At 37.5% G+C, this 22,134-nt stretch overlaps 1 protein-coding gene and 1 non-coding gene across 2 annotated transcripts in view; both read right to left on the bottom strand.

The window, feature by feature from the left end:
- zanl (zonadhesin, like) overlaps positions 1 to 12,399 on the bottom strand; it is a 49,722-nt gene extending 37,323 nt beyond the window's left edge. The window contains exons 1-27 of the mRNA XM_028039153.1: positions 12,314 to 12,399; positions 10,999 to 11,024; positions 10,128 to 10,274; positions 9,745 to 10,010; positions 9,422 to 9,506; positions 9,073 to 9,225; positions 8,706 to 8,870; positions 8,521 to 8,621; positions 8,141 to 8,219; positions 6,977 to 7,297; positions 6,684 to 6,877; positions 6,417 to 6,558; positions 6,005 to 6,249; positions 5,608 to 5,756; positions 5,273 to 5,401; positions 4,905 to 5,043; positions 4,563 to 4,704; positions 3,792 to 3,988; positions 3,029 to 3,164; positions 2,815 to 2,868; positions 2,513 to 2,706; positions 2,246 to 2,387; positions 1,834 to 2,078; positions 1,437 to 1,585; positions 1,102 to 1,230; positions 734 to 872; positions 392 to 533 (exon numbers count right to left, since the gene is read on the bottom strand). Coding sequence (XP_027894954.1) covers positions 392 to 533; positions 734 to 872; positions 1,102 to 1,230; positions 1,437 to 1,585; positions 1,834 to 2,078; positions 2,246 to 2,387; positions 2,513 to 2,706; positions 2,815 to 2,868; positions 3,029 to 3,164; positions 3,792 to 3,988; positions 4,563 to 4,704; positions 4,905 to 5,043; positions 5,273 to 5,401; positions 5,608 to 5,756; positions 6,005 to 6,249; positions 6,417 to 6,558; positions 6,684 to 6,877; positions 6,977 to 7,297; positions 8,141 to 8,219; positions 8,521 to 8,621; positions 8,706 to 8,870; positions 9,073 to 9,225; positions 9,422 to 9,506; positions 9,745 to 10,010; positions 10,128 to 10,274; positions 10,999 to 11,024; positions 12,314 to 12,396 — 4,093 coding nt within the window. The 5' untranslated portion in view covers positions 12,397 to 12,399. The remainder of the gene's footprint in view (positions 1 to 391; positions 534 to 733; positions 873 to 1,101; positions 1,231 to 1,436; positions 1,586 to 1,833; positions 2,079 to 2,245; positions 2,388 to 2,512; positions 2,707 to 2,814; positions 2,869 to 3,028; positions 3,165 to 3,791; positions 3,989 to 4,562; positions 4,705 to 4,904; positions 5,044 to 5,272; positions 5,402 to 5,607; positions 5,757 to 6,004; positions 6,250 to 6,416; positions 6,559 to 6,683; positions 6,878 to 6,976; positions 7,298 to 8,140; positions 8,220 to 8,520; positions 8,622 to 8,705; positions 8,871 to 9,072; positions 9,226 to 9,421; positions 9,507 to 9,744; positions 10,011 to 10,127; positions 10,275 to 10,998; positions 11,025 to 12,313) is intronic.
- A 9,288-nt stretch (positions 12,400 to 21,687) lies between these two features.
- Positions 21,688 to 21,761, bottom strand: trnat-agu (transfer RNA threonine (anticodon AGU)). The gene has a single exon. It is a non-coding gene; the product is annotated as a tRNA-Thr (tRNA).
- Between the last annotated feature and the right edge of the window lie 373 nt (positions 21,762 to 22,134).

The following is a 22,134-nucleotide window of genomic DNA, read 5'->3' as shown; positions in this document are numbered from 1 at the left end:
GACAGAGAATCTTAAAACTCCACCAAAATGAAAAAGTTGAACCTAAGAACTGACAGAGAAGCTGTAATTGTGGTTAAATGACCTTAAAGCCCAGAAATAAACAGAAAAGATAATGGATTATTTTTATGAAGTCATTTGGTTCTTGAATGCAGTAAAACATCTCCATCATGTTACAAAACTGCAGTTTAATGCAAACTGGACAAAGAATTAACTGAATATCAAAAACTATCAAATGCTGATCATTGCTAATTGTATTGATCATCTGTTAGAACCTTTGGTGACGTCCATTTTGTAGGAACTATTTTTAGCTCGTTAGTATTTTAGCTGAGCATTATAAACCACCACAGTTCACTCTAACCTCCATCTAGTTGTTCACAGCTTCAATACTCACGACAAAAAGTTTCATTCCTCCAGGCTCCAATGGCGACTCCACGGTCCTGGCACTCAGTGACATAGGCCTCAATAGCTTCACACAGAATGGGTCTGGCTCCATCCAGCTCACACAAGTCAAACACACAGTCCCTGAAGTAATTCTGTAAACAAACAATTCATTTGCTGAGTTACAATACTAATGGTGTCTCTGATCTAATCTTAAATGTGTCACAGAAAGCAGCAGCAACCATTCAGTCACCTCATAAATTACATTGTTTTACACATCTGTTATAATCTGTGGTTTTTACAACATCAGTAAAGCTGCCTAGCAGATAAAATGTTCCTACTAGACTCCACATACGTTTGGGTTGACTTTGGGGTGGCATGCAGCGAAGGGGCCGTTTTTATCCAGCAGGATGCCACAGTATCCAGAGCTCTCATAAAGATCCTCCTCTTCTTGATCACATCCAGGAATGGTGGTGTTAGGTTTCTGATTACACCTGTCAATACGAGTTGGGTTCATCAATTAGTATTCATTATGCTAATTGTACTGAACTAAATAAACTGAATCAACCATACAGAATCAAAAGAAAGATGAATTCATTTGAAAAGCCCTGAAGTTAGATTTAAAAACTCATTCACTTTCTTTTGAAATTATATTTACATATTATTTAAAGAATCAAGGTTTTGTTGGTTTTCAGGATCTTTTTTTATTTGTCCAATACTCACTCTGGATCAGTGTTCCAGCTGTGACCAAAGTCATTTGGATTGCTTGTCAAGGATCCATCTGGTGTACGGAAGTCGTCTTCAGTGTTTCCATTGTAATCTCCACACAGTCCACACAGTTTGTCCTCATAGCTGCAGTTCACAGAAAATATCTGGTTAATACTTCTGTAGTACTGTAAGCCAGTTTAAAGTTTCCTCAGAAATGTTTGTGGCTTTTTGTCTCAATGTCTTATGATGTCTATGAATTTGAGACATATGAACCATAAACTGTCTCTGCTTCACTAGAAGAACAGAAGGAAAGACAGCATAAGTTAATAAGAAGTGAGGTCATCACTCACTCCTTGATCACTTTGATGTCCATGAAGTGGTTTCCATCATAGCGAACAGTTAAGCCAAAGTTTGTGGACACGGTGTAATGTATTCCTGACATGAAGACAGAGACACCAGGGGATGGACTCACTGGAAGGTTTACATTGGTCCCATTCACCTGGATGGAAAAAGCAGGTGTGGAAAAACATGAAGAACCATGATATGAAACAGGAAATGTTGTCACTAAAACACAGCAAATGATTTTTTCAATTACCAAAATGAAAACCTTAAAGGTAGTAAATAAAATATAAAAAACAATGTCAGAAGCAAAAGCTTCATAAATCTCCAAAGATGGTCCAGATGTTCAGAGCAGCTGTGATGACAAAGCTGACTAATCAACAAGTCTAATTCTTAACTTTTTCCTACCTGCACAGTTCCACCTTTGAGAATGGAGATCTTCATCATGTACACATATACATGTACAGCCTTGACATAGGAGATGGTGGGCCTGTTGTATCGGTATTCATTGTCTGTGTGGACCTCAAAGTACGGCAGACTTGTGGTGTTGCAAGGTGCAGACATCAAATAGCTGCAGTTGCCCATGAAGTTGTATTTGCGTTTGTCGAAGGTTGTGTAGTGAGGATCTCCAGATGCTATGCATGTTGATGTACCTAGAGGAAAGGAAAACTACAAGCTACACATCACACAATTCTTAGCAATGTTACATAAGCAGTTTGTTCTAAATGTTCTAATTCATGAAACTTACTTCTGTTACATGATTGAGAGCTAAACAGTTGTTGAAAATGAAAACATTTGAGGCTTACTGAGGCATCATTACCTTTAGGATAGCAGCTAGAAACACCATCAACCTCTCGACACTCTTCAGTTGGATCACAGGAGTTATCAACACATTCAAAAGTGTAGTTCCCCAAACAGCGACACAACTTTGAACATCCATCTGCTGATACTAGCTCACCAGGCTGAAATAAGAAGAAAAACAAGGGATCAGCAAAGGACCTCACCTGGAGGAGAAGAGCCATAACTTGTTTCTTATTTTTAGTATTTTTTATATTAGATACATTTTCTGATCCAAATGTAATCTGACCTCATAATAGTTGTTGTCATCATCCAAGCAGCCACATTTGTCCAGAGGAACACACTTTCGTCCCTTGAAGACAAATCCAGGTTTGCAGAAGCATCCACTGATGCAGGAGCCAGAACAGTTGGTGGAAGGTTCCATGCATGTAGGGATACAAGCTGGACCACAATCTATGTACTCTGCATTAGGTGGACATGGTTCTGTTCACAGGAAGAGGAAAACAGTAGATGAAAACTTTTGTAATGAGACTGTAAATGTATTAAATCATTTTTGTCAAAATTATGAAAATATTCATATGTGTATCATACTTGGAGGTGTAGTTGGACGAGGAGTTGGTGGTTTAGTTGGTGGAGGAGTTGGTTCTGTTCACATAAAAATAATAACTCATGAAAACAGCAGATGAAAACATTTGTAATGAGATCATGAAATCAAATCAACTGGAATACTTGTTGGTTTTGCTATCGGTTGACTAGATGTTCTTGTGGTAACTGTTCTCTGTACTTTGACAGAAGGTAAACTTACTAGGATAGCAGCCCAACTCTCCATCCTGCACTTTGCACTCGTGCATCGGGGGACACTCTGACGCCTCACAGGTAACAAGTGGAGCATTACACTTGCACTTCAGTTTACAGTCCTCCAAATAGAACTCCTCTCCAGGCTGAAACAAACACAAAGTTGCTCAAAATCTCACACAGCTAAACTGTGGAAACAGCAGCTGCTTATCTCTTAGCAAATGTTCATTTAACAAAGACAAATGTCTGTTTTCTGTATGGACAGTGGCTTGAAGACAACAAATGCATGTTGGACAGGGAAGACAAATGGTTTTAGAGAATGGTCATATTCTGGGTTAAATATGAGATTAGAAAAATAAACAGAGGAAGTTTCCACAGGTTTAATATTTCTAACACCTGCTCTGCAGTTCTTCTCATCTGCCAAAGTGTTTCGTCAGCAATTCACATCTTGGACATGAGAGTAAAATATCTCATATAACATTGTTAAGGACGTGTTTAATCATCAAGCAAGAAAAAGCCAAAGACTGAATTGGATAGAGGATAATGATAGAGACTCGTATAATTGCCCAACTTAATGACCATAATGGCTGATATATTGCTGATTGCTTTAACGAAAATTTATATGAATGTTGCTTCCAGTCATGTTCAGGACTGGAGAAGAAGAATGTCTTCAACAAACAAAAGAAGCAGTTCAGTTGCTTTCAGCTTCAGCCTTTGATAGAGCTAGAAAGTATTAAGTAAACGGAGCTTAATAGAAATACAACCTCAATTACCTCGTAATACTGGCCATTTGTGTGACTGCAGCCACAAGTATTACTTGCGACACACTTGCCAGCACTTAGCACATAACCAGGATCACACACACACGCCTCAGAGCACGGTCCGCCACAGGAGGAAGGTTTTCCAGAGCAGGTCTCCTGACAGGGGTCAGCACAGGGCTCATAGTGGCTGTTACTGCTGCAGTTCAGCGCTAAGAGAAAACAGTCAAAGGTCAATTATAGTGGCAGAAATGCAGTTGTTATATTTTTATAAATAGTGGCTGTTAGCTAGGTAGATTTGAAGCTACCTTTGTTCAAATATAATCTGGGTATATCTCACAGATTCAGATTGAACAAAACATCTTTAAGAAGAAAACAAGTCAGTTTTCTGTTTAGACAGAGAATCTTAAAACTCCACCAAAATGAAAAAGTTGAACCTAAGAACTGACAGAGAAGCTGTAATTGTGGTTAAATGACCTTAAAGCCCAGAAATAAACAGAAAAGATAATGGATTATTTTTATGAAGTCATTTGGTTCTTGAATGCAGTAAAACATCTCCATCATGTTACAAAACTGCAGTTTAATGCAAACTGGACAAAGAATTAACTGAATATCAAAAACTATCAAATGCTGATCATTGCTAATTGTATTGATCATCTGTTAGAACCTTTGGTGACGTCCATTTTGTAGGAACTATTTTTAGCTCGTTAGTATTTTAGCTGAGCATTATAAACCACCACAGTTCACTCTAACCTCCATCTAGTTGTTCACAGCTTCAATACTCACGACAAAAAGTTTCATTCCTCCAGGCTCCAATGGCGACTCCACGGTCCTGGCACTCAGTGACATAGGCCTCAATAGCTTCACACAGAATGGGTCTGGCTCCATCCAGCTCACACAAGTCAAACACACAGTCCCTGAAGTAATTCTGTAAACAAACAATTCATTTGCTGAGTTACAATACTAATGGTGTCTCTGATCTAATCTTAAATGTGTCACAGAAAGCAGCAGCAACCATTCAGTCACCTCATAAATTACATTGTTTTACACATCTGTTATAATCTGTGGTTTTTACAACATCAGTAAAGCTGCCTAGCAGATAAAATGTTCCTACTAGACTCCACATACGTTTGGGTTGACTTTGGGGTGGCATGCAGCGAAGGGGCCGTTTTTATCCAGCAGGATGCCACAGTATCCAGAGCTCTCATAAAGATCCTCCTCTTCTTGATCACATCCAGGAATGGTGGTGTTAGGTTTCTGATTACACCTGTCAATACGAGTTGGGTTCATCAATTAGTATTCATTATGCTAATTGTACTGAACTAAATAAACTGAATCAACCATACAGAATCAAAAGAAAGATGAATTCATTTGAAAAGCCCTGAAGTTAGATTTAAAAACTCATTCACTTTCTTTTGAAATTATATTTACATATTATTTAAAGAATCAAGGTTTTGTTGGTTTTCAGGATCTTTTTTTATTTGTCCAATACTCACTCTGGATCAGTGTTCCAGCTGTGACCAAAGTCATTTGGATTGCTTGTCAAGGATCCATCTGGTGTACGGAAGTCGTCTTCAGTGTTTCCATTGTAATCTCCACACAGTCCACACAGTTTGTCCTCATAGCTGCAGTTCACAGAAAATATCTGGTTAATACTTCTGTAGTACTGTAAGCCAGTTTAAAGTTTCCTCAGAAATGTTTGTGGCTTTTTGTCTCAATGTCTTATGATGTCTATGAATTTGAGACATATGAACCATAAACTGTCTCTGCTTCACTAGAAGAACAGAAGGAAAGACAGCATAAGTTAATAAGAAGTGAGGTCATCACTCACTCCTTGATCACTTTGATGTCCATGAAGTGGTTTCCATCATAGCGAACAGTTAAGCCAAAGTTTGTGGACACGGTGTAATGTATTCCTGACATGAAGACAGAGACACCAGGGGATGGACTCACTGGAAGGTTTACATTGGTCCCATTCACCTGGATGGAAAAAGCAGGTGTGGAAAAACATGAAGAACCATGATATGAAACAGGAAATGTTGTCACTAAAACACAGCAAATGATTTTTTCAATTACCAAAATGAAAACCTTAAAGGTAGTAAATAAAATATAAAAAACAATGTCAGAAGCAAAAGCTTCATAAATCTCCAAAGATGGTCCAGATGTTCAGAGCAGCTGTGATGACAAAGCTGACTAATCAACAAGTCTAATTCTTAACTTTTTCCTACCTGCACAGTTCCACCTTTGAGAATGGAGATCTTCATCATGTACACATATACATGTACAGCCTTGACATAGGAGATGGTGGGCCTGTTGTATCGGTATTCATTGTCTGTGTGGACCTCAAAGTACGGCAGACTTGTGGTGTTGCAAGGTGCAGACATCAAATAGCTGCAGTTGCCCATGAAGTTGTATTTGCGTTTGTCGAAGGTTGTGTAGTGAGGATCTCCAGATGCTATGCATGTTGATGTACCTAGAGGAAAGGAAAACTACAAGCTACACATCACACAATTCTTAGCAATGTTACATAAGCAGTTTGTTCTAAATGTTCTAATTCATGAAACTTACTTCTGTTACATGATTGAGAGCTAAACAGTTGTTGAAAATGAAAACATTTGAGGCTTACTGAGGCATCATTACCTTTAGGATAGCAGCTAGAAACACCATCAACCTCTCGACACTCTTCAGTTGGATCACAGGAGTTATCAACACATTCAAAAGTGTAGTTCCCCAAACAGCGACACAACTTTGAACATCCATCTGCTGATACTAGCTCACCAGGCTGAAATAAGAAGAAAAACAAGGGATCAGCAAAGGACCTCACCTGGAGGAGAAGAGCCATAACTTGTTTCTTATTTTTAGTATTTTTTATATTAGATACATTTTCTGATCCAAATGTAATCTGACCTCATAATAGTTGTTGTCATCATCCAAGCAGCCACATTTGTCCAGAGGAACACACTTTCGTCCCTTGAAGACAAATCCAGGTTTGCAGAAGCATCCACTGATGCAGGAGCCAGAACAGTTGGTGGAAGGTTCCATGCATGTAGGGATACAAGCTGGACCACAATCTATGTACTCTGCATTAGGTGGACATGGTTCTGTTCACAGGAAGAGGAAAACAGTAGATGAAAACTTTTGTAATGAGACTGTAAATGTATTAAATCATTTTTGCAAAAATATTCATATGTGTATCATACGTGATGGTGTAGTTGGTCTAGGAGTTGGTGGTTTCTGTGTAGTTGGTCTAGGAGTTGATGGTTTTGGTGTAGTTGGTCTAGGAGTTGATGGTTTTGGTGTAGTTGGTCTAGGTGTTGATGGTTTCTGTGTAGTTGGTCTAGGAGTTGATGGTTTTGGTGTAGTTGGTCTTGGAGTTGATGGTTTCGGTGTAGTTGGTCTTGGAGTTGATGGTTTCGGTGTAGTTGGGCTAGGAGTTGATGGTTTCGGTGTAGTTGGTCTTGGAGTTGATGGTTTCGGTGTAGTTGGGCTAGGAGTTGATGGTTTCGGTGTTGTTGGCAGAGCTACATTTAAGAAAGGGAATTTTTTATAAATTAATTTTATTGTTTCAATTTTCCATTACGCAAAGATGGTTCATGTACAATCAGGACGTTTTTTTTTTTTTTTTTTTTTTTAAAAACAAACAATCTATATTTTCTAAGGTTTCATTGTCTCTAGTGGCCTCTATCTGACAGTGAACCAACAGGAAAGAAGGCAATGAGAGAGTTGGAGGACATGCAGAAAAGTTTATTAGGCCGAGACTCAAACCCGCAACTCCTAGTCTCCTCACAGACATCGCGTTTGAAATCCTCAACCCTTGTGCCACCACAGCATCCCCAAACCCTTTTATAGATAAAGCAAACAGCGACGCATTGTCAGCATTACGCCAACTAACAAGATCAGGAAAAAGTTTTAATCAAGAGAATGAAATACTGAGGGAGAGGCTTTGACAAGCGTAATATGTGATGTTGATTTCGGCGTGTTTCGGTTCAGTGACAAAAAAGACGACACCAATTCTGACAGATCATCAGTAGAGCAGTTTTTTAAATGAGGTAATCTACCTCTGCAGTGTTATATTAGCTCATAAGCAGCGGCAGCTAATCTCCCATAGCTGTCACTCATTAATAATGGCAAAATACACAACAAGCCTATAAACATAATACTGTACAGTAATGGGCTGAATGTTCTGGTCTTTGTGTGGGAAATGTTTTTGGTGTTGAATCCTGATATGTGGCATTGTTATCAGTTGCTATGGCAACAAGTCTGAGCTTTTCTTGTACACTCGTGGATCATATTGTACATATACAAATCTCATTGTACGCTTTGTGAATCTTTATGAGACTAATTTATCTCCTTAAATGTCTTACCGGTGCAGGACTTGATGCACACAGCATCAACAGCAACATCAGTCTCCGGTGTTTCACCATATTTGCCAACAATTACAAACTGAAAAGAAATCAAAACAAGAAATCTTACATACTTCCTTATGCAGCAGTTTTTGTAACCTAATTCAGATTGAGCAAAACGCTTTAAAATGGGTTTCCGATCCAGTCATAATTCCACATAAAGAGCTTTTGTTTTTATTTGCACATCGTGTAAAGTATCATGTTAAATTGTTATGTTAAATTGTTGGGGCAGTACCTTTGGCATGCAGTCATTATCAAGTCTTTTTAAAGCTGGCAGACTGATTCAGGGTTCTGATCATACACATACAAGAGTAAAGAACAAATTACTGCCATGAATTTACCTGAATGTTCCCAGTTCCCTCCAGGCGAACCTCTGCAGGTTTCCAGCCTTTACCCTGGTTACCTGTGACAGTAAATAATGGGTTTCCAAGGCTTCCACCTGCTAAAAAAAATTAATAAATAGGAAACAAACCAAGTAAGTATGGGAAAGTTATCATTGTAACATTAGATGAATCTATCATTTTACCTGTGATGGCATGGACACTGATTTCCATGGTGGTGCTGGTACCAAACAGATAGTAATGAAAGCTGAGTTCCAAACATCCAGAGGTGGATGGTATCATAGGACTAATGAGTTGAGAACTCTCTCCAGGGATAGCATCATAAGAATCCAGCAACATGTATTCTCCAACTGCACACATATACAAACAATTGGGAATTGTTTTGGAATTTTGTTTTCAATTTTTACATAAAGACTTAAGACTTCCATTTGTAATGACTAACTGTAGACACAAGTTGTCTTTTTGGTAAGAACTACACAAAACACCTTTTTATTCATTTAACATAAGTTTTTGTTACATGATGATTGAAAACCAGACACAGAGTCTCCTTACATCCAGGTTTTGAGAAGTCGTCGTCAGGTCCGGTGCCCTCTGTCTCTGTTTGCCCAGCATATTGCATAAAACCGAACACCAGTGGATTGTCGCTTTCAACTGTCCACCCACACAGATCGCCCGCAGTGTCAAAGTTGCATTCAGAGTCACAAACTGTAGAGAAAACCAAGGGACATAATCATTTACCTTTTCACATAAGATTATGGTTAATGTGCTAATTAGGTTTAGGTTAAGAGTTACAGGTGGGTATGGAGTGGTTAGGGATAGGATTCGGCACAAATAGGGTTAGATGACAATAATTATTGGAAATGAATATAAAAGAAATACAAGCTTGTGTGTCAGAACTCACCAGCACATTCTCCATCAGTAATGACTATGTTGTCCAGAGCTGAGTCACAGGATGAAGTGAGCCCTCTTTGAGCCTCAAACACAATCTGTGCATGGACAAAAAAAAAATAATATCATTGATAACATGAAGACGTATGTTTCATTGTCTTCTTTACATGCTAGTATTGTGGTCATAATGTTATGATGAAGTCATTTCTGCCTTTTGCAAATGGCATGTAAAATTAGATGTGTAGAAGTAATTTTAGATAAGAATGTCTATTCTTTTTTTCACCTACATGTTTGTCCTAACTAAAAGAGTATCTGTAGTAATCTGGAAACACTCACAGTAACACTCTCACTGCTTGCTTTGGACACCGTGATAGAATCTCCCAACCAGGATGGACTCTGAGGGCCTGTCTTTGTCCAGAGCTCGTTGTCACCGGCGGATGTTTTTGACAGAACCTTCAACAAGTTGTGTGTGTCGGATCCATACATGTAGTACCGGAAATGAACACAGATCTTAGGTGCTGGTGAGGAGATGACGGGGCTCAGCAGACGAGCTTTTTGTCCATTGGCCACATTGTCACACTCATGGTAGACATAATAACCGTCTGAAAAACAGAAGCACAAATGGACAACTTATAGTCTCATGGAGGTTTCCCTTCAAGAATTTAAAATGAAGCCTCTCAATTGTTGGACATTACAGAACTAAGAGTATTGATACTTACTTCCATCAGGGTAGTCTCCAGGGGGGCCGGTGCCAGTTGTCGGCGTTGAACCTGTATGTCGGGTCCAGTCACTGTTATCTGTGGTGTCCTGAGTGAAGCTGCAGAATGGCTCACTATCCTCATTAAAGTCACATGAAGTAAGCACAGCTGTGGAGAAACATGACAGATACACATTGACAAGGCGAAGTCCAGCGAAGCTGTGGTATTTTCCACACACATGGATCCATTTTTATTACTGCAGGGCTTATCTACTGCTGTAGATAAAAACCCATAAACTCACTAGGAAGGCCAGCTTTATGCTAGGATAACCCAATGCACGTGATGGGAGAATCTGACTAAAATAACATCACTGATGGACAATGTCTCCCATGTGTGACGCTATTGCTCAACTGGAGAGCTCCTTAAGTAACAGACTGATTCATCCTAAACGCACTAAGAACAGATCCTTTGTCCCAGCAGCTGCTGGACTCCAGAACCAGAACCATCACTGCTCCCAGTAAAATCAAAAGGCGTTTACATCCTTGCTGGTATTTGCACAGTTTGTACACATTTGAATTAACATTTCTACTGGGATTTCATATCGGTTTGTCTGCACTACTTTTCTTTTTTATATATTGTAAATAGTATGTTGTCTTTTTAATGCACAAATACAAATTCACATTATATACATTTATATAAAAAAATTCGTTGTCAGTTGCACATTCCTTGGATCAGAATTCACTATGACTGATAAATGAACAGTAGTTTTATTTTCTAACCTTTTACAGTGTATTATTATTGTGGTTATTTTTTACATATATGTTTTTAACTCTGATTTTTTTTATGTGAACCTGAATACCTTAAAACAACAGGAAAATCAAAGGCAACATACCATCTTCTCTCTGGTTTCTCTGCAGGCTGTAAGAGAAAGAAAGAATAAAGAATCATTTCAATTTAAAGTCTTAAATATTATTATGGATTTTCAGTGTTTTTCTAGGAATCAGCAGAGCCTGTTGAGTAAGACTGGTTTAAACCATATAGCATGCCACGAAGACGCAAATGTCCCTGAGCTGGAAACAACCCCACACTGTAAAACATTTGAGTCGCATTTAGTTGTGTCTACTATCTTCTACTCTACAAGTCAAATAAATTTAGTGAGTTTTAGAATTTGAACCCAAATGGGTGAGTTTGTGAAAGATAAACTTACAGCAGTAAGTTGTGTTTACTTTTTATTAATTTAGTCAAACCTCCAAGAGTTGAATATGCTAGTTTTTAGGCTAGCACTTAAAAAACTGAAAAAAAGAAGACAGGAGTGGGAACTATTTCCCAGTTTGCTTAGCAGCATGTTTTTGTGTCCTGTGTTGCATCGTGAGTGAGATGGAAGTGTGTTACATTGATCTGACTCTTGTGGGTGATTAAGGCAATAATGTATTTTAATGCAACTAAAAGTTTGCAAAGCTTGACTATAATGTCCTGTTTATACTGAATGTTTTTGAGCAGAATTTGTTGTGATATTTAGTAAAATCCATTATCAGATCAGAAATGTTGTTAATGCAACTAGAAACAAGAACTTAAATTATTCTAAAGTAAAATAAGTAGATATTTTAAGTTGATATTGTGAGTAAAAAATAATAGCCAAATGTTTGCTCTTTAGCTAAGTGAGGACAATTTTTTTCTTACATATTGTGAAATAATTACTTAAATTGCAACATTAAGTTAAAACTCACAATTTAAGACTAATGAGCTTAAAAAAATCTACGTTTACGCATCTTATCTAGTTATTAAATCAACTTCATGAACTTTAATTTCTGAGTTAAAACAAAAACAATTTTCTTGTTGACTTAAATTACATTTTCAAGGCAGAAGGTGGACTTTTATTTTCAAGTCAAACCACCTTCAAATGTTTTACAGTGCACTAACAATTTTATCTAGCAAAATAAAATAAAAAACTAAAAATGGCTGAAGTCAAATCCTAAAGGTCACTGCATCATATAAATAAATATAAATAATATAAATATCATAAAATCTAAATGAGTTAAAAAATGTGAATTATAGACCATACATTAGAAGATTTGGGAAAACAAAATAATAAAATATATTTTTAAATATTACAGTTATTAGGCAATAAATATTATTATTACAATAATTATTACATGTGGTTAGTTATGAAAATGTGCAGATTTATTTTTCTGATGCAGATAACTAACCTTTGCTGTGCCTGTAGTGCCGTGCATCCAGACACCCATAAGAGCAAAACCAGAAACTTGAATCTTTCCATGATGACCAGCATAAGACCGAGTGTCTGATGGGGGGAGTATATATAGAGGATGAGAAAGTCTCTAAACCAGCACGTGGAAGTGAGTATAGATGGGTGGTGCAGAGGCTGAATAACTGTACATGATGTTGCAAAATGGGTAAATAAGTAACTGTGAGTGATAGGGACAGGGTGTGTTCCCTTTGGGTTTGAATTTGGTGTGAGTTACTTGATGACCTTGCTGAATGTTCACGAGCAGGGTGGGGATGCCCATCAAGTGCTATTCACAATGAGAATGTGTACTGTAAAAGTTCTGATTGTGTAATAAAAAGGATACTTTGATCCCAGGAACACCTTTTTCCTGTCTGAAAATTGTATTTCTCAGTACGTAATCTCAGCCTTTTTTTTTAAGAGCAAGATTTTACTGCGCTGATATTTTTTTCCTGTCAAAATCAAATATTCTACAGCTAAAATATAATTCCCCTACTGTTGTATTCTTCTTAATCGGCTTAATACAGGTTGGGAGAAAGAGAATGAAGCATAAATGAGGATTAGATTGAGCCTCTCTGAACTGACTTCTTCCACTTCTATTACTGATCCAAGTGGAATATTGTGAGAAGACCAGAACCACATTCAGGTACACAGCTTAAACTGACTTATAGAACCAGGTGGTGGTGATCAATGAGTAATTTTGTGGTTTCATGCTGAAAGAGAAACTGATGTTTGTTATAAGGTGGTTGATGGAGAACTACAGAGAAATAGAAGTGTCTCTGGGTCTCTGTGGATCAAGAGATGACATGAAGATAAGCCGACAGAAACAATGCTACTGGCTGACAGAAAACGTCTGAGAGTGCTGCAGGTTCTCTACAAGGACACCGAGACCTGCGTGTGTGTAAAACTATTTACACACACGCACACACCCCTACATATCTATGAATCACATAAATTACTTTATTATTTATTTATTTTGTATTTCTGTATTAGATTTCTTAATCTGGGACCTCAGTCTGAATTCCGTACCACAAACAAGCAAAGGTGGTATGACAATAGAAAAACCCTTTAGTCCTGGATATTCTAATTTTAACAGAAATAAAGGCTTCAAAAAGAGACATCAGTCTGTGGGGAATTAATCACTGAGTTGAGTTACTAGAATAAATAAACTTTTTATGCTCTCATTTCTTTAAATGGGTCCGTACATTAGGGATCAGATAATCAAGATGTTCAGCATCCAATTAGGAGGAAATTAGAAAAAGCCACACAAAAGATTCATGGACTCTATGCAGGAGGAAGATAAAGACGGCTAATGCGACAGAGGAGGAAGAGTGAGATGAAGCATTATGGTAACCCTAAACGGCCACAATATCTCATTTTGATCATCACATTGAATGTAAAACTGATTTTTGAGTTAAGTTATACTGATACAGCCATGGTACATGAAACCAACCTACCTAAATATTAACATTGTAAAAATGTCAAATTGAAGCTGATAATGACTTTAACAATTTCAAACAAATCAATCATCATATGCTAATCAATTTCTGACGCTCAAGTTAGGAAAGAGTAACAAAGGGTGTAACTTCCTGGGACACAGACAGGAAATACAACCAGCGGTGCCGTGGAAACGATGGTCAATAATCATTATTTAGAGGAAGAATCAAGTTGTCTAGTAGCCAAAGTGAGATGACATAGACAGAAATAAGGAGTATATTTTAGTAATAAGTATATTCCTAGTGAGAACAAGTAGAGATGTCAAAATGACTAAAACTTTAATAGAAAAACTAAACAAACCAAACTATTAAAATTAAAAATGTTGACAGTACATGTCTGCTCTATTTCAACAGAAGCCATGGAAACATCTTCATGTGTTTCACCAAGCAAACGTTCCACTACTGTCTGTTTGGCCAATTTACTCCAGATAGATCTCAAAATCTCCTTTTTCACATTCACACAGTCATTCCATTTTCAGGAGCCATAAACTGTGGAATCTGCCCAGAGTAACTGTGTTTGTTCTGTTTAGGTCCAAATGATGATATTTCTCCGAATTTTTTTTAAACATTTTTTTTATTACTATTTTCTCATTCAGTTTTTATTTTTTGAGTTTCCAGATTACACATATAAAGTTTTGAGATCCAACCCGTTTGCTTCATTTTGGTTGGGTATACTTCAGAATTTTTACATAACTAACTTGGCAGCAGCTGGCATGTTTTTACCACACTGTAATGTTCTTGAAGGAGCTTTACTGCTGCTGTTAAACAAGACAGATATTTTGACATTAGCTCAGTTCGTCCGCTTCTGTCGTTGTGTCCTTGGACAGGATGCTTCACCCGCCTTGCCTGCTGGTGGAGGTCAGAGGTCACGGTGTTGCCAGCAGCAGCCTCACTTCTGTCAGACTATCCAGTAGCTTGCCACTGGATAGTGTGTATGCTAGAATGGCTGAGTTCAGTGACAAGTGTTAATAAGTCTGATGTCATTTCATTCAGGCACTCATTACTCTTTTTGATATTTTTAGTTTTGCAGGACAGAAATTTTGAAAGTGATTCAATAATACCTCTGATCATTTAGTAATTCCTAATTAGCAATCCTAAAAATAGTCCTAGGTTTTATTTTTTGTTTTACAAGGTTACAATGTTTAGCTTTTTAATTTAGTAAAATATGGCATTGTGCTTTATTAGCCATATAACACCGTGGATGTAGCTTAGATGAAAGACCTTGGAGTCAAAGATTAAAAGCTTTTCACTGCCTTGGCATGATTTTCTCTTCTTTTATGGGTTGAATGTGGCCACTTGCCCACCAGAGCCGTTCATCAGTCGCTTCCCTTGTTTCAGCTTAACAAAACTTTAAAGCGGAATATGTTCATGTCCAACAGGTTTTCCTTCAGCTGATCGCTGTTTCATGTTGGATCCACGCATTATCATTTTCAACATCTTTGTTGTGTTTCGCTCGTGCAAATTGTGATCAACTCTTGGTTCCCGCAGCAACAGGACTGGTTTAATTTTCCATCTACACTTTGAACTCTGGGACACTCCATCAGCGGTGACACATATACTGCTCTGCTTATCTGGAAACAACAGCAGCAGGTTATAAAACTGCCATTTAAAACACATTAAGAAAGAAAGAGAGTGTTAGGCAGTGTTAGTATGTTGGGTTGTTTTGAGCTGTTGTGGTGTTTTCATTCTAGTTTCATTATTATTTAGAAGCAGTGATGGCAAGAATGATTTCACCCCAAAGACCAGACGTATAAAAAAAAAGAGGAAAGTTTAGAAACACTGTGGGGGAGGTGAAACAGGAAAGACCGACTTCTTAACAGAAAGCTCTAAAAATATGCAGCAAGTAAAGAACATGGTCATATGGAAATAAATAAACATTTGATCTTCATGTCGCGTTCATTAAAAATGTATGTAGGGCTTCAAGTAAGCATATGGCATATCTAATTATTATTATTTTTGGTTATCAAAACAGTAAACATGCTGCCTTAATGTGAGGTTTTCCATTTGACTCTCTTATTGTGCATATAAGCCCTGAGCTAATGTGGCTTAGTGCCACACCAACAGGTTCTACCGCAACAAGTGAGTTAGAACCCAGGGAGACAGAGACCTGCTAGAGTTTGAATAGACAACTTTATTCCCAGCAGGAACACCAGAGTACTGGGATTTTGAGTGTGTTTTAAAAATTGTGTGAGAGTAGCTTCACGCGTCTTCACAGGTCTTCTCCAAAGCTGGAGAGGCAGTGAGGCAGAAGAGGAGCAGACTGAAGCCAAAAACAGTGGAAATGATTCTTTTTAAAAAAAATAAAAATCTTTGAATATTGCTCAGAGCCTCTTCTTATATGAATTGGAATCATGATATCATGATATAAAGTTATAAGTTCTCAGATAGTAATAAAATGAATGGAATAATATTGATATTTACAGTCCAACAGAAAAGTTGTCATTACTGTTAAAGAAGCTCATGTTGTAACATCCTCCTTTAAATTTGACATAAACTACAAAAACACAGGTTTTGTTGGAGAACATGAGCTTTAATGAAAATGGTATGAATGAAACTGTCATGATGCTAAGGAGTATAAATATGTTTTTATTGTTTATCTTTACCGCGCTTAAAGCCGTAGCATGTCTCTTTCCATTCAGAGAACCCAGTGGTGTTCATACATTTCTTTTTTCTTTTCTAAAAAAAAAAAAAAAACAGACCGGGACATTCAAAATCCTTCAGCTGTGGCTTAACACACAAAGGTAAAGATAATTTCATTTATATAGCACATTTTCAGCAACAAGGCAATACAAAGTGCTTTAAAGGAATTAAAAGGAAATACAAACAAAAATAACAAACCAAAGGAAAGAGCAAAAGAAGAAAAAGCTAATAATGGTGACCAAAGTATATAAACTAGATACTCCTATTCAGGGTTGGTAGATAAGTATAAGTACTGTAAGTATCCTCTGGTCTAATTCCAGATTAATTTAAAACCATCCATTTATCAATGTTTTGTCTTCTCCTGATATCACTTAACATCAGCATCATGTTTACCTATAGAGTGGTAACACACTTTTTCATCAACAGTTCTGAAGTCACTGCCATATTGTCCCAGGGTGAACCTAAATGAAATGACTGAGGACAGGACAGGTTCCAGTTATAGCCAATGGATGTCCAACCTCCATCTGATGGAAGACCGTCAGCTGATCCCCCAAGTAAACACACAAATAATTAAAACCATTTTGTACCCATTTCAATTCATCAGGTAAATTAGTTATTCTTACTCTAATTAACTTTGGATGAAGAAATTCCACCAAAACATTTGACAATTTCAGTTAAAATAAGTTCATGTGACTGTCTTGTTGTAGCTATCATAATATGATCTGCATGTGCAGAAAGTTGGAAAAGTAAAGAAATGTATTTTAGTTTTACACATTGTGACCTTTTTGGGATTTGACGCAACAAAGGTTCGATACTTAAAGAATACACCATTCCTGGGATTACACAACCTTATTGAATATTTGTCTTTACATTAAAAGGAGAACTTAAGCCATTACTGACCTTCACTATCAATGTTACCAGGGAGGGTTTTAATTATGGCAATGAAACCAGAGGAGAAACTAAAAGCTTTCAAACTGTTGCAGAGACGTCGGTGCTCCTCCCAATCAAATGCCTTTTCTTGGTCAAGGGAAATCAGCGCAAAGTTTATGTCCAAATAATCTCAAATTAATGATATGTTATCTCTTGTTGATCTGTCAGCAATACAATAAGACTGATCAACTTGTATAACTTGATCACTGTTGATCTGCATGCCAGAACTTTTAAGAAGATTTTATAATCAGCACATAACAGACTGACAGGTCTCTAATTCTTTATTTCATGAAGATTCTCCTGCCTAGGAAGAAAAGTGAGCAGAGCTCTGCAACACTTTCCCCTCACTACACTGATACTGAGGACGTCCAACACAGAGTAGCGTGATTTAGAACATTCCACAGGAAAGCCATCTATCCCTGGAGCTTTACCATTTTTCCATGCTCAGCAGCGCCTCCTGCAGGTCTTGTAAGGTTAGAGCATGCTCATTACATGCCACATGTAATGTAAAATAAAAACATTTTATTTTATTTTAAAATAAAATACTTTATTTTAAAAAGTATTAAAATAGTATTACCAAAAAAGCCACATCATCAACAAAACAATTAAATTCACCTGATAGAATCAAGTAATTTGTTGAGGCACAACTGGATAACATATTTCTAAAAAAAACAAACAAAAAAAACAAAAACAAGGTTCACTTGGAGTTACAGGAGCATATCGATGTAGCCGGGTGGTAAAGTTTGGTTGAATGAGTGTACTGTTTCAAAGTGTTGGTTTTCTTTTATATTACAGTAGCAATCCTTACTTATTTGAATTATTTTGGTTCAGTTATGTATTTGGGGCCCATAGCAATGCATAGGGAGAGCATTGCTATGAGCAATGTAAAATGGGATTGGGCTCTAGATGACTCTTTCCCTGATAGAATTGTTCCTTGGCTCAACTAAATGATTACAGAGAGAAATGACTTCTGACGCTTAAAGGATACTGAAGTATAAAGAATTCAAAATACTGATGCAGAAAATCAGAGCTCGAATTAAATGAGTTACCTGAAGGTGAAAAAAAAAAAACAGCAGATAAGATAATGCTCTCCCTATGCATTGCATGGCAGGCGCCTATTGTTCTACAACCAATAGAATGTCTCTTTATTGGGACCTGCCCATAGCAATGCATAGGGAGTGCTTATCTTATCTGCTGTTTTTTTTTCTTTTTACTTTTAGGTAACTCATTTAATTTGAGTTCTGATTTTCTGCATCAGCATTTTGAATTCTTTATACTTCAGTATCCTTTAAGCGTCAGAAGTCATTTCTCTCTGTAACCATTTAGCTGAGCCAACAAACAATTCTATCAGGGAAAGAGTCATCTAGAGCCAAATCCCATTTTACTTTTGTTACTTCTTAAAAACTTCTAATCTCTTCTAGACTGAATCCATTAGTTCTCCGGCCATCAGGAATCACATTAGAATCAGTTAAAGCATCTGAACCTTCTTCCACCCACTAAATTTGCTTCTGCTTGTCTTCTGTTTCAAGACTGAAGAAATGAAATTGTAAGTAGCATTTAAGAGATTCTTATTCAAAATGTCCCTATTATCAGTTTCAAGTGTGAACAACTACCGTATGAGTGTATGCTGCCAGCAGTTCAGTCTGAAAGCCTGACAAACACAAAGAACCCTCCTGAGTCTAGAGGCCTGTGCAGTATTACTGGATGCTAAAGGTCAGGAAGACATAAACCGACTCAGCCTGGGACATTTCAGGCACAATGCAAACAGAAAAAAAAAGTAAACTAGGTACAATGGCCTTATTAAAAAACTGAACATACATAACACACAGGGATAAATGTATCCCACAATAAATAAATTCAGAGTTTACATTAGTTTGTTTGTCTAAAAGGAATTACTTAACTGGAGGGTTACCACTAAATGATTCAAAGAACAGTCTCTTTTGTTAAAATGACAGATTTCTTAAGCATACGGTTTCCAAGCAACTTGTTATTTGTCATGTAATTTCACAGTAAAGTCGTGTCTCTTCCTCCTCCACCCATCATCTCAAAATTGTGTGACTAAGTATTTTATTTGAAAAGATAGAGCAGTTTCTGAGATCAGTGTGTTTGGGTGTGGTGACTGCAGGTTGGGTCAAGTGGTTTTATAACTGTTACCTTTATTATTTTTTTACAAAGAGGACTCTGCTAATTCTGAGCGTTTTGTTCCTCACACTGCTGTCAACAGGATATAACATAAATTGAGCCTAAAGATGTGGTACAGTCAGCGGATCGACAGTAAACACATGAATGTTTAAAATCGTTCACTTTCTAGTTCTTACTTTCAGTGTTTATTTATCCTCAAGTGTGTGAGAGTGAATGCAAATCTTTCTAGCTTTATTCTGAAGTTCACAGCTAAACTATCACAAGGAAACTGGTGTCTTGCATGTAAGTGCATTTGGGGTGAGAGTTAAAAGGTTAAATAACAGCAGCTGACCTCTGTCGTCCTTCGTAGCGAAGGCTGACACAACTTGTCGCCTAAAGAAATTACTCATTCATGAATTGATTAGTTCAGTGATTCATTAACTAGTTCATTAACTAGGCATGTAATGTGTTTGCAAACAAATGAGTCAGTGTTATCTGATCACTTCCTGTCCTCAGTGCTGTTGTTTTGTTATCCGTTCTACAAACAATATTCAAACATAGTCGAAATCATGAAAACTTTGCTCTTTTATGCTAGCAGATCCACTGCATACCTGAAAGTGCACCCCTACACACACACACACACACACACACACACACACACACACACACACACACACACACACACACACACACACACACACACCCACACACACACACCAGTGAAAAAAAAGCATGAGGCATGTTAGGAGGGTAACCCAAGCTGCTTTAGAGTGGTTTCATAGTGGGGTCCAGCATTTTGGGCCCCATGATGAAACAGGGCCCCTCTTTGTTGGTGGACTCCCATGTTTGGGACCCTCCATGGCAATAAAAAAAAGTGCACACACACCCACACACGCATGCACGCAAACAATAAAAAATGTTTGACAACTGCACCTATTTATAGTTTTCAATGTCAGAGGTCATGTTGTTACTTAAGGAGGTGTTAATCAAACCTGTTTTCTTGCAGTTGCTGTTGTTCACTGGATTAACTTTGGCTTCATGTCATGTTTTTTTGGACCTTCCATACATTAAGGTTAGTGCTGAAGATGCAAAATGAGTACAGATTGATCTTAAATGTTTGCCTTACATCTTCAAAGGGAAAATCTTTAATAAGCAATCAAATGAAAACTCAAGGAGAAGCTGCTACAGTAGCAGCTGTAAGGCTGGCAGAGAGACTGAGTAACTGGAATTCTGATGCAGCAAGACTTAAAATAAAGCGACTCAGGAGACAAGTTTGAGGTGAAGTCCTCCAACAAACAAAAAAGTCACAATAACCTGGTTGCATAAGATAAGTGTTCACACCTTGAAATGAAGTCTTTGTTGAAGCCACTTCTTATTGAACTACCTGTTGGTAGAAGTCAGTCAGTTAAGTCTGTTTGTTCTTTTTCATTTAAAAGTTTTGAACTTTGATTGTTTGGCCAAATTTTGGTCGGATTCATAATTGATCTGCAAGCAGTGAGATTAAAATGTTTTTCCTGGAACGCTAAGAGGTGTTTTAGTCTTTGTACCGTCAACAATATCTCTGATCGATATTGAACAGCTCACACTTTATTTGTGAAAATAACAAGGAAGAAAATCCTAAGATTTTTTAAACCCTGCTGACCTTTGGCTGTTTAATGGACTTGAACAACAAGAAAGATAACACATTTTGTGTGTGTGTGTGTGTGTTGTGCAGTACTAATTGTGGAAGTCCCCGTCTCATAAAACTACTGACGTTCGCCAATGAGGGAATTTGAACTGAATGTTATTCTTGATTGGCTGTCTGAGAAGTGAATTTACAGGAAATGGGGCTAATGGTAAAACGTCTTTATTAATATTTTACTATTGATTAAGGCTCTTAATGCTGCAGCAAGTCGAAACTCAGAACCTACTAACAGTCAAGCAGAATCTGTTTTGACTGAATTTACTTTCCCGACTGACTCCATAAGGTGGCGCCTCAATGCAGCACACAGCAGTCAAAAAAGCGTGTTCTATTATAAAAAAAGAAAACTATTCTTAAGGAAAGGTTTTTATTGAAAAGAACAGCTTCTTAAGTTGGTTTTAATTATTTATGAAGAATCAACCATTACAATGCACCAATCAATGAATGACAGTAACTCTGAAACGGAAAAGGCACCGCTGGGATTCGAACCCAGGATCTCCTGTTTACTAGACAGGCGCTTTAACCAACTAAGCCACGGCGCCGTTGTCGTCACATGACGATGGTACTGCTTATCAATATTCATAGTGTAGAGTAGTTCCAGTTTGCTGCACGTTTTTATCACGTTGTTGATTTTCTTTTCACGGTTTTTTCCCCCACGGTTAACTACCTCAGACTTGTGGCAAGTCGGAGGTATTTACTTTCGCCAGTGTCCTTTCAGCTCGTTGACAAGCTCTGTTTAAATTACGAAAAACGTTTACGTTCGCCGTCAACGCAGCCATAACTGGTCCTCCAGATGTTGCTAGTTAAAAATAACAGGTCATAGTTGTACGGGTCCCATCAATGGTTAAAAGGTACGACAGAAAAATGATATTTTAACCAGATGTGCCAGCTACTATATCATAAATATAGGCGTCA

This window comes from Xiphophorus couchianus, chromosome 14 (assembly GCF_001444195.1).
Source record: "Xiphophorus couchianus chromosome 14, X_couchianus-1.0, whole genome shotgun sequence".
Taxonomy (NCBI): Eukaryota; Metazoa; Chordata; class Actinopteri; order Cyprinodontiformes; family Poeciliidae; genus Xiphophorus; species Xiphophorus couchianus.
Note: the sequence above shows the minus strand (reverse complement) of the source record. Positions and strands in the feature narration are given on the sequence as shown.